The 12,439-nt window shown below is 20.1% G+C and overlaps 4 protein-coding genes across 4 annotated transcripts; 3 read left to right on the top strand and 1 right to left on the bottom strand.

Moving 5' to 3' along the window:
• Positions 1–95: 95 nt before the first annotated feature.
• Positions 96–2,144, bottom strand: DDB_G0272748 (hypothetical protein; the record flags this gene model as incomplete). The annotated part of the gene is made up of 2 exons (XM_639842.1): positions 96–1,918; positions 2,012–2,144. The coding sequence occupies 2 exons, from the start codon at positions 2,142–2,144 to the stop codon at positions 96–98; spliced, it is 1,956 nt and encodes a 651-aa protein (XP_644934.1).
• Positions 2,145–3,427: 1,283 nt separating this feature from the next.
• Positions 3,428–6,144, top strand: DDB_G0272999 (polycystin-2-like protein; the record flags this gene model as incomplete). The annotated part of the gene is made up of 8 exons (XM_639841.1): positions 3,428–3,724; positions 3,814–4,063; positions 4,178–4,359; positions 4,456–4,695; positions 4,779–4,935; positions 5,031–5,317; positions 5,409–5,703; positions 5,756–6,144. The coding sequence occupies 8 exons, from the start codon at positions 3,428–3,430 to the stop codon at positions 6,142–6,144; spliced, it is 2,097 nt and encodes a 698-aa protein (XP_644933.1).
• Positions 6,145–6,728: 584 nt separating this feature from the next.
• On the top strand, positions 6,729–8,496 carry DDB_G0272829 (hypothetical protein; the record flags this gene model as incomplete). The annotated part of the gene is made up of 2 exons (XM_639840.1): positions 6,729–7,043; positions 7,219–8,496. The coding sequence occupies 2 exons, from the start codon at positions 6,729–6,731 to the stop codon at positions 8,494–8,496; spliced, it is 1,593 nt and encodes a 530-aa protein (XP_644932.1).
• A 338-nt stretch (positions 8,497–8,834) lies between these two features.
• DDB_G0272997 (hypothetical protein) lies at positions 8,835–12,376 on the top strand (the record flags this gene model as incomplete). Its single annotated transcript, XM_639839.1, has 3 exons — positions 8,835–9,125; positions 9,224–9,573; positions 9,673–12,376. The coding sequence occupies 3 exons, from the start codon at positions 8,835–8,837 to the stop codon at positions 12,374–12,376; spliced, it is 3,345 nt and encodes a 1,114-aa protein (XP_644931.1).
• Between the last annotated feature and the right edge of the window lie 63 nt (positions 12,377–12,439).

The raw sequence follows: 12,439 nt of genomic DNA, 5'->3' as shown, positions 1-12,439 counted from the left end.
AAAATTTCCTTTTATAATTTAAAAAAAAAAAAATTAAAAAAGTTTTTATTTTTATTTATTAATAAATAATTATTATTATAATTACTATATTTTTTTTATTTTTGTAATAATATTTTCTTTTTTAAATCAAATTGATTAAAAATGAAAATAAAATCTTTATTTGAATAAATTAAATGTTCATAGTGATCCTTAATTTGATCAATTTCTTTATAATTTTCAATTAAAAATTGATTACTTGATTTAATTAAACAATCGACATAGTCATTATTTTTAAAATAAATTGAAATAATTTTCTGGAAATTATAATCACCTAAAATAGCTGATAATCTAATTTTATCATCTATTAATATACAATATTTAATTAATATTATAATAATATTTTGATATTCTTTTTCTTCTTTCTCTTCTTTTTCTTTTAATAATAATTTTTGATATTGAATTTCAGTATCACCGTCACCGTCAACAATATCAATAGTTTCATTTAATTTTAATTTAATTAATAAATTATTTAATAATAAATCAATTGACCAATGATATTGTTTTAATGATGATAATAATTTAAAAGCTCGAGTATTTGATTCTAATGATTCTTTATATAATTTAAATTTAAATGTAATACAACTTGCTAATATATATAATATTATTGATTTAAAATTAACTTCACAATAACATAATGCACCTGCAATTTCATTTATATATTTGTTAATTTGAATTATTGATTCAATTTCTTTATTTGTATCTGTATTTGTATTTGTATCTGTATCTGTATTTGTATTTGTATCTTTATTTTTAGATTTGCCAAATTTATCTAATTGAATGATAAATATTTTATATAAATTTAAAGGTGAAGATGATACTAAAGAAGATTCATACTTTAATAATTGATCATTATTTATTAAAGCAAGATAATTAAAACATTGTAAAAAATGATATTCTGATAGTCTTTGATTAAATAATCTTGTTAATCTACCAAAATATAAATGTGTTTTACATAAAAGTGTTGCATTATTTAATATATTATTTAATGAATATTCTACAATAGATTTATTTGAAGTTGAAGATGTAGTTGTAGATGTGATTGAAGGTGTAGTATTATTATTATTATTATTATTAGATATTGTTAAAATATCAATTATTAAATTTAAAGTTTTAGCAGAATCTCTAATATATTGTTTTTGACAATAAGATCTCGCTATTGTAAATAAATTTTTACAAGCTAAATTTGGTTTACTATTTTTAATTTTAATTGCTTGTTGAGTTTGCATTATTTGATCTTGTAAGAATTCATTATCTTTTGAATTTGTAGAGGAGGATGATGATGATGATGATGATGATGATGATGATGATGATGATGATGATGATGATGATGATGATGATGATGATGATGATGATGATGATGATGATGATGATGATGATGATGAAGAAGAAGAGGAAGAAGATGATGACTTTGTTTTTGTTGAAGATGGTGATTTAACATTTGATGGAGAGTTATTATTATTATTTTTAGTTGGTGTATTTGAAGTACCAGTTGTTGTTGATTTTTTTTTTTGATCTTTTATACTCTTTAAATGTTTACTACTATTAATGTGTGTATTCCAAGTTTGTTCAGTTTGAAACTTTTTCTTACAAAATGGGCAATAATAATTTGAATTAGTTTGATCCTCATCCTCACTATCATCTTGGTTACCTTCAAATTTTAAATCATTATCAGATGAAGAATCACTATCATTATTATTATTATTACTATTACTATTACTATTACTATTACTATTACTATTACTATTACTATTACTTTCTTTTTTTATTGGTGAAGGTGATGCTGAGACTGATGATGTTTTTTTTTTAGTTGGAGATGTTGTAATTACAACATCTCCTGATTTTAAAAATGAAAGAGGTTCTAATATTAACTCATTGAAATCTATTATAATAAATAAAGGAAGTATATGTTAGTCGGGGTGGGGAGGTGGTGGTAATGTTGTAAAAAATAAAAATTAATAAAAATAATACTTACAATCTTCTTCATAAATTTCTAATGAATAGGTTGGGAGTGATAATACTGGATCATTAATTGTGTTATTATTATTATTATTACTATTATTGGTAGTTTTACTAGATGCTTTTTTATTTGACAAGGTTTTGTTCATTTTTGGCAAATTAAAAAAAAAAAAAATAAAAAAATACGGAAAAATAAAAATTTAATCATTGCAAAAAAATATTTTAATTTTTTTTTTTTTTTTGTTTTTATTTTTTTTTTATTTTTTTTTTTGTCACACATTGATTTAATTATATTTATTTTTAATATGGATTTAGTATTTAAAAATAGATCACTCAAAAATAAACAAAATGATATTATACATAAAAAAAATGAATATAACCATTCTGTTTTTTTGAATTTTTTTTTTTTTTTTTTTTATTTTATTTTTAAAATTTTTTATCATCCATTTTTTCTGATTGTTTTTTTATTTTGACGAACTAGAATGATTACATTCACCATTTTTTTTTTTTTTTTTATTTTTCTATAAAAAAATTAAACTAAAATTAAAAATGTATTTTCATTTTTTTTTTTTTTTGAGTGTTAGATTTTAATGTTTTCATCAATATTTTTTAAAAAAATTTTTTTTTTCCAAATGAAAATATCTTTTTTTTTTTTTTTTTTTCTCTTTCATGCAACGACAAACCATTACCAAAAATTTTCATTTTTTTTTAATTTTTTTTATTTTTTTTTTTATACAACCTTATTTTCACAACTTATTTTTTTTAAGTTCTCTAATTTCCTAAAAATAGAAGACTGACCCAATCAAGGGGGTTACTAAAATTACATTTTTTTTTTTTTAATTTTTTTTTGTTTTTTTTTTATTTTTTTTTTTTTTTATTTATTTTTTTTCTTTTTTTATCACTTAAAAAAAAAAAAAAAAAAAAAATAAACAACTTTTTGTGTGGTAAATTTTATTGTTTAAATATTTAAACAATAATTTGACTAAAAAAAATGTAAAATTAATTTTATTATTTATATTTTTTTTTTAAATTGTTTTATTTTTATTTTTTTTTATTTTTATTATTTTTTTTTTAAGTTTTTTTTTAAAGTCTGTTCTATTTTTAAATTTATTATTGATCAATTAAAAAATCAAAAAATCAAAAAAAAAAAAAAATCAAAATATAAAATTAAAATAATATAAAATAAAAAAATAGGAAAAAAAAAAAAAATTAAAAAAAAAAAAAAAAAAACATAAAATTCAAAAAAAAAAAAAAAAAAGAAAAAAAGAAAAAAAGACTTTTTCACTTTTATCTCCCTCCTTTTTATAATTTTTTTTTTTTTCATATATTAATTTTTATCCTTTTTTATATTTATATTTCAACCTATTCGAATTTAATAATATAAAATAAAAAAAAAAAAAAAAAAAAAAAAAAAAAAAAAAAAAAAAAAAGGATGAATACATTAAAGAGGACAGTTTTCTCTCAAAGACTTGAAGCTGTTAAAGCATTAGAGAATAAAACCAGAGAAGAGAAAGCAACATTATTGGCAGCAGTTGAAACTCAAAGAAATGCAAGATTAGTTAAAGATTTAATTATTCACCTTGTATTCTTTGTTGTATTCGTATTAATCGTTGTACTTCAATTAAATCCTCAATCATTATTCATTATCAATACATCCCTAAAAAATCAAATTTTATTTAGTCAAGATAGCCAATACCTTGAAATTAATAATCCATCTGATTTTATAACTGTAAATAATATTATTTTAATATTTATTTAATTTAATAAATTTTACTAATTTTTTTTTTTTTTTTTTTTTTTTTTTTTTTTTTATAACAGTATTTAAATTCAACATTTTGTGAATCAATATCAGATATGTCATTGGAAAATAATGATGCAATGAATAAAATTATTGGAAATGTAATTAGAATTAGAACTGCAAGAGTAAAACCTGATTCATGTAGTAATAATGGTTTTAATTTAACATGTTACTCAAATAATTATGATAAAGATACAAAAGATAGATCACCATTTGGTCCTAATGATATGTATACCTATACTTCAAATTCACATGGTTCTTATGTTTTTGGTATGTTTTTTTGAAAAAAAAAAAAAAAAAAAAAAAAAAAAAAAAAAAAAAAAAAAAATTAATTTATTAATTAAATAAATAATTTACCAAAAATAATGATAATAATAAAATTAGGTCATAATCAATATGTATGGGATCGTAGTGGATATTATATTGATATACCAGTTTCAGATATTAAAACAGGGGTTGAATCATTAATTGATAATGGTTTTTTCGATATTCAAACTAGATCTGTTATAATTTCATTCTCAACATTAAATTTAAATTTCCAATCTAGAACTTCAGTATTTACAATGGTAATATAATTAATAATTAATAATTTTTATATAAATAAAATAAAATAAAAAAAACTAATTTTTTTTTTTTTTTTTTTTTTTTTTTTTTTTTTAAAGTTAACAGAGTGGACAGCATCAGGATCAGTTAATCCCTATTATTCAATTAGAACTTATAGAATTCAATTATATATGGATGCATTGGATAAATTTAGAGGATTTTTAGAAGTTTCCTTTTTTATTTTTATTTTATATTATTTCTATTACTTTGTTAATGAAGCTAGAATTGACTTTAAATTGGGTAGATTTAAATTCTATATTTCAAATTTTAAGAATATTTTCGATGTTATAAATTTAACTGTAAGTTTACATAAAAAATAAAATAAAATAAAATAAAAAATAAAAAAGTACTAATTTTCTTTTTTTTTTTTTTTTTTTAATAGTTATTTATTGCTTCAATTGCATTATATTTAGCATTTTTAGGGGACAATTCAAGAGATTTAAATATTAATTCTCAAATTCAAACTACTACTGATTATCCATTATATCTTGAAAATTTAGGTCAAACTGCATTGGTTTTATACCAAATTTCTGCAATTAGTAATTATTATTTTTTATTATTTTTTAAAATACCTATTTTAATATTATTTAGTTTTATTAATTTTAATTTTTTATTTTTTATTTTTATTATTAAGATATTTTATTAATGTCATTTAAAACATTTAGATTTTTAGTAGTACATAGAAGATTATATATTTTATGGATTGCAATTTCACAATCTAGACTTCAATTAATTACATTTACAATTATGTTTTGTATTATGATGTTGGGTTTCTTATTTTCAGGTTGGTTAACTTTTGGTACTGATATTGCCTCATTCAATGGCTTCGTTACTAGTCTTGGTACATTATTACAATTCATTATTGGTAATCCACCAGATTATGAAGCAATGTCATATACAAATAGAGCATTAGGTCCAATTGTAAGTATAATTATAATTATTACTATTATTATTATTAAAGATATACTAATAATTATATTTTATTTTATTTTTTTGATGTTATTATATATAGTATTATTTATTATTTACAATTTTTATGTTTTTCATTTTAGTTAATATGTTTGTTGCAATCATTTCAGATTCTTATCAAAATATTAGTAATACATTTGAAAAGAAACAAAAAACAAAGAGATATTTATTAACTAGATGGGAGAGAACAATGAAATCATTGTTATTATTATTCACTCCAAATTCACTTGACATTTATGATTTAGTGTTAATGTTTATTGATCAAAAGCCAGGTTTAATTGAAACTGATGGTATTGATCCATCGAGATTTAAAGATGAAATTATGATAATTCAACCAAGTATTAAGGATGAAGGAGACATTATGTGATTATGCAGATTTATTAATGAAAGTTCAAAGGGCAAGAATAAAGTATTTGGATCAAATTCAATCCGCTAAAAATACTGGTGTAACTTTTGAATTGAAATTAATGGGTCAACAAGTTCATAAAAAAGATTTAGATACTTGGAAAAAGGAAGCTAAAATAAAGGAAAAGAAGAAATTTGAGTCAATTCAACAAAATATTAATATTTTAAATACTAAATTGGATTTATTATTACAAGCAATGAATGTACCACAACAATCAATACCTCAATTAATTAATGGTAGTACTGGTATGCCACAATCACCAATTATTAATAATAATAATAACAATGGTGGAAGTATTCCAAGTAGTAGTAGTAATGGTAGTATAAATGGTAGTAATCATATCAATTTATCTGGTGGTACTAATACACCTTAATCATTCTAATCTCAAGATTTAATATCTGTAATAGTATAAATACTATAAAAAATTATAGTAATAAAATAAAATAAAACAAAATAAAATAAAATAAAATAAAATAAAATAAAATATATTATCTGTTTTTTTTTAAAATTTTTGGTTTATTTCATTTTATTCATTTTATTTTAATTTTTAAAAATGTTTTTTATTTATTTCATTTTTTTTTTTTTTTTTAGAATTAAAGCCCTTTAAATGGTAATTTAATTCTGATGTGATTAAAGCTTTAATAAAAATCCTATTATTATTCTTTTTTTGATATTTTTAAATTTTTTATTCTGATATGTTTTTTTAATTTTTTTAATTTTTTTTAATTCCAAAAAAATAGTTATAGATTATTGATAAATACTCTATAATAATATAAAATAATTATTAAATAAACTTCAAAACAGATCTATTGATAAAAAAGTAATTTTTTAATTTTTAATTTTTTTTTTTTTTTTTTTTCAACTTACCTTTTTTTATTATTATTTTTTTTTTTTCCATTTTCTCTTTTTTTTTTTACTAAAAAAGAAAATTAAAAAATAAATATTAAAAAAAAAATAATGAAATTGGGTAGAGATATACCAATTTATAAACTTATAATAATAAAAAATGAAAGTATAGAAAATAATTTAAAAGAAATTTCATTTTCAGATAATTTTAAATGTCAAATTTGTGAAGGTTTACTTATTAGTAGTTTAATACCAAATAGAATGAAAGCATTACAATGTATTAATGGTCATTGTTTTTGTTTAACTTGTTGGGAAAGTATATTAGAAATTAAAAGTGAATGTCCAACTTGCAGAATTCAAATTCAATCAATGAATACTCTTTCAAATAATTTATTTATTATTAAATCAATATCTGAATCTATTAAAGTAACTTTTATATATATTAAATAAATCTTTTTTTAAAAAAAAAAAAATAAAATAAAATTTCCCAAGTTGAATCTCACGCTTCCCAACACACACACATTCACATTTTCCAAAAAAAAAATTAATATTAAAATTAACATATTTAACAATTTAATAATTTCAAAATTTATTATTGCAGATTCATTGTCCAAATTATTTAAATTTTGATAATAGTAATAACTTTAATGGATGTAAAGAAATTATTACAATTGATGAAATTGATAGACATGAAAGTAAATGTGAATTTAGATTTATCAAATGTTCAATAAATAATCAATGTAATGAAATAATTAGATTTAATGAAAGGGATAAACATGAAAGTCAATGTGATTTCATCATTCAAAAATGTACCCATTGTGATGAATCTGTTCAAATGAAACAAATGCAAGGTCATATCCTCTTTGAATGTTTAAAAGTTTTAATTACTTGTCAACATTGTTCTTTACAATTTACAAGATTAAAATTACAAAATCATATTGAAAATCATTGTAAAGAAATTAAAATTGAATGTCCATTTAAATCATTAAAAATTATTTATAATAATAATAATAATGATAATGATAATAATGATAGTGATGAAAACAACTCAAATCAATCATTATCATCATCATCTTTATCATCATCAATAATACCATTATCACCATGTAATGAATTAATGAAAAGGAGTGAATTATCAAAACATTTCATTAGAAATCATCAATATCATAATGAATTGGTATCGATTGTATTAAAGAAACAAGAAAATAAAATTAAAAAACTTGAAACTATAATTCAACAAAATAATGTGAATCAGAATTTCGAAATTTCAATAATAAAACATTCAAATTCATTAACTAGAGATTCTTTCTATAAAGAGAATAAAAAAAAGGATAAATTAATTCAAGATTTAATGAAAAGAGTTTTAATACTAGAACACCAACAACAACAAAATCAAATTCAAAATCAAATTCAAAATCAAATTCAAAAGTTATCAAATAAATCAATATTCACAACTACAACAACAACAACCTCAACTTCTGATAAAAATAATAATAATAATAACAATAACAACAATAATAATAATAATAATAATGAAGATGAGGAAGATGATGATAACATTAAAAACAATGATAATCAAGGTAATTTGAAATCATTAAGGGAAATGTTTAATACAATTTCAAACTTTAAAGATGATGAAAATGAACAACAACAAATACAACAGCAACAACAACTACCTTTTACATCATTTGGGCCATTATCAGTTCAACAACAAAATAATCCAACAAAACAATTTAATCAATTGTCACAACCACAAACACAACCACAATCACAGTCACAATCACAATCATTATTTGGAGAGTGGTCACCAATCACAATAAATCAAAATCAGAATACTCCATCTAACCCTTTCTCCATATTTAGTGGTACCTCTTTATAAAATAATAATAATAAAAAAAAAAAAAAAAAAAAAAAAAAAAAAAAAAAAAATTTCAAAGAAAAATAACAGTTTGGTAACGGTTTGATTAAAAATTGAAAATAAAAAAAAATAGAAAAAACGAAAATTTATTTTTTTTTTTATTTTTTTTACATTTTTTATTTTTTTATTTTTTTTTACATTTTTATTTTTTTATTTTTTGTTTATTATTTTTATTTATTTTTGTGTATTAGGAATCCGATTCGCCATAAACTTTTTAAAAAAAAAATTAAAAAAAAAAAAAAAAAAACGTAATAATATATATATAATAAAAAAAAAAAAAGAAAATAAAATAAAATAAAATGGGTATTGAGGGATTAAATTTATTCATGGGTAAACAATTTGGTTGTGTTGAAAAAGTAAAAGAAATTACCACCGATCATGTATATATAGATTTAAATAATTATTTACATAAATCAGTTAAAAGGGGAGATAATTCCAAATTAAATACAGAAGTAAATGTTTTTAGAATATTAAAATCTTTTATAGATGGAATTTTAAGAAAAGTTCGTGTTAAACATTCCGTATTCTTTGGTATTGATGGTCCTGGTCCTAGATCAAAAATGATATTACAAAGAGAAAGAAGATTAAAGGTAAAAATATAAAATATAAAATATAAAATATATACATCAATTACTAATAGTAGTATACAACATTTTTATTATTATTATTATTATTTATTATTATATAGAATGGGAATATAGATAAATTAAAATATTTTATAAATAGAAATAAAGAGCAACAACAACAGCAACAACAGCAACAACAACAATCACCTCAACTTCACGATTATGATTATTTAAATGAAAATGATTTAAAATCATTTGATAGCTCATTCTCAACATTAGAATTCACACCAGGTACTACATTTATGGGTAAATTAAAAGATTTTTTAATATTTTATACAAAGAATAAATTATATTTTGCAAAAAAGATTTTTATTTCTGCATCTGATAGAATTGGTGAAGGAGAATTTAAAATTTTCGAACAAATTTTAAATTCAAATTATCCAATAAATGATTCATTTACAATAGTTTCAAGGTATGTATTAATTAAAATAATAATAATAACAATAATAATAATAGTTTATCATCAATCATTTATTAATATTATTTTTATTATTATTATTATTATTATTAGTGATTCAGATATTTTATTATTTTCATTATTATCAAAATATAAAAATGTTTATATTTATAATAAAGATTCTGAAGAAATTATTAAAATTGATAAAATTAGAGATAAAATTTATCAACAATGTTATAAAAAGAAACAAAAAAAACAAAAACAACAAAAAAAATCAGGAGGAGAAGTGGAAGGAGAAGGTGAAGGAATAGCAACAGAGGAAAAAGAAGAAGGGGTGCAAATTGAAGAAGAAGAGGAGGAAGAAGAAGAGGAAGAAGAAGATATTAGTAAAAGAAGACAAGCAATAGTTGATTTCGTAATGTTAACATTTTTAATGGGTACTGATCATTTACCAAAAGTATCATCATATAATATAGGCTCAGCATGGAGTGAATATTGTAAAATTAAGAAACCATTATATAATGAAGAAACAGGTTTAATAAATTTAGATTTATTATTTAGATTAATTGGAAAATCTTCACAACCACGTTTATTTTATCGTAATCGTTTTGTTAATAATAATAATAATAATAATAATAATAATAATAATAATAATAATAATAATAATAATAATAATAATAATAATAATAATAATAGCGATGTTAACAATAATCAACAACAGCAACAGCAACAACAACAACAACAACAACAACAACAACAACAACAACAACAACAACAACAACAACAACAACAACAACAACAACAACAACAACAACAACAACAATCACCTCAAATATTAAAATCATTATTTAATAACGCAGGTAATTATTATTGTTTATCAAAAGGAATAAGTCAACCAACTCAAAATTTTAAATGTGAAAAAGATAAGGGAAATGGTAGTAATAGTAAAATAAAAACAAGATATAATATCATCATTGAAAATAAAATAGTAGATTCATCAAATGATATAGATTATTTAATTAGATCATTTTTATCTATAAATCATCCATTTTGGGAATCAAATATAAATATTATTAAAGAGAAATATATTTATAAATTATACAATTTATTCACTTCTGTTAAAAATGGTTGTAATGATAATGATGCTGATGATAATAGTGAAGAAGAGGATGATGGTTGTAATGAGAATGATGAAGATGAAGATGATAATCAAGACGAAGATGAAGATTTTGAAGAAAATGAAATTGAAAATGAGAATGAAATTGAAAATGAGAATGAAATTGAAAATGAAATTGAAAATGAAGATGGAGATGTTAAAATGAATGAAAAGGAAACAATAACAACAACAACAACTACAGCAGCAGCTTATAGTAAAAAAGACATTTTATTAAATCATTATCTTTATGGTTTAATTTGGCACATAAATTATTTTGGTGGTAAATGTAATGATTTTAATTTTAGTTTTCCAATTAAATCAGTTATTTCATCAGAAGTTTTTAAGAATTTTCCAATTAGATTTCTAAATAATAATAATAATAATAATAATAGTAATAATGATAATAATTTTGATATTTGTGAAATTGAAAGAGAATTATTAAAAATTCAAAATTATTCAAATATTTTAAAGAATCCATTACCACCAGTACCATTATTATTTGGTATATTATTAATTGACTATTCGAATAAACATTTATTTCCAACCATTTATCATCCAATTTATAAGGAAACACCACATTTTAATATAATGGATAGAAAGAGAATGGAGAAAGAATTTAGAAAATCAGATGCAATTGATACTCTAACAACTCTATTTAATACTAAAACTGATAAATCAAAATTAACACCTTATCAACAATCACAATTACAATTCTCTCCAACTTTATTTTTTAATATACTTCCAAATAGATCAATTGAATTTTATGAAGAGCTATTTAATAATAATAATAGTAATAATAATAACAATAACAATAGCGGAAATATATCTCCTCTTAAATATAAATTAATTAATACCTTTAGAAATAATCATTTCTTTAATTCAGAATTAAAACTACAATCTTCTGATGATATTAAAGATTGTTTAAATAATTTATATAATAATAATTTATATAATAATAGTTCATATAATAATAAAAATAGTATTTTTAATTATAATAATAATAATAATAATAATAATAATAATAATAATAATAATAATAATAATAATAATAATAATAATAATAATAATAATAATAATAATAAACATTATCAAAATAAATCAAACAGGTTTAATAATTTTAAACCTGAACTTGAAATGAAAGCACAACAGGTTCAATACCAAACCACACAAGAGTTGGAAGACCAAGATCAAGCTTTAATCCAACAGCATCTTAAACAATATCAACAACAACAGCAACAACAAAAATCGACACAAACAGAACAACCAAGAGAACAACCACAACCAAAACTACCAAAACAACCAAAACAACCAAAACAACAACAACAACCAAAACAACAACAACAACAACAACAACAACAACAACAACAACAACAACAACAACAACAACAACAACAACAACAACAACAACAAAAACAACCAAAACTACCAAGAGAACAACGAGCAAAACAAGCAAAACCGCCACAACAACCCCAACATCCAAAGCAACCTAAACAACCAAATGAACAACAACAACAACCAAAACAACAACAACAACAACAACAACAACAACAACAACAACAACAACAACAACAACAAGAAATTGAAAATAATTTTCAAAATATTAAACCAATTTATCAAAAATCTCAACACCCACAATTAAAAAAACAAAAACAAACCCATTGACGAGTTTCATAAAACCAGACCAGAAAAAAAAAAAAAATAAAAGTTTGGGTTGATCTACTCCCA

This window comes from Dictyostelium discoideum, assembly GCF_000004695.1.
Source record: "Dictyostelium discoideum AX4 chromosome 2 chromosome, whole genome shotgun sequence".
Taxonomy (NCBI): domain Eukaryota; phylum Evosea; class Eumycetozoa; order Dictyosteliales; family Dictyosteliaceae; genus Dictyostelium; species Dictyostelium discoideum.
The sequence above is the reverse complement of the archived record's forward strand: the minus strand, read 5'-3'. Positions and strand labels throughout refer to the sequence as shown.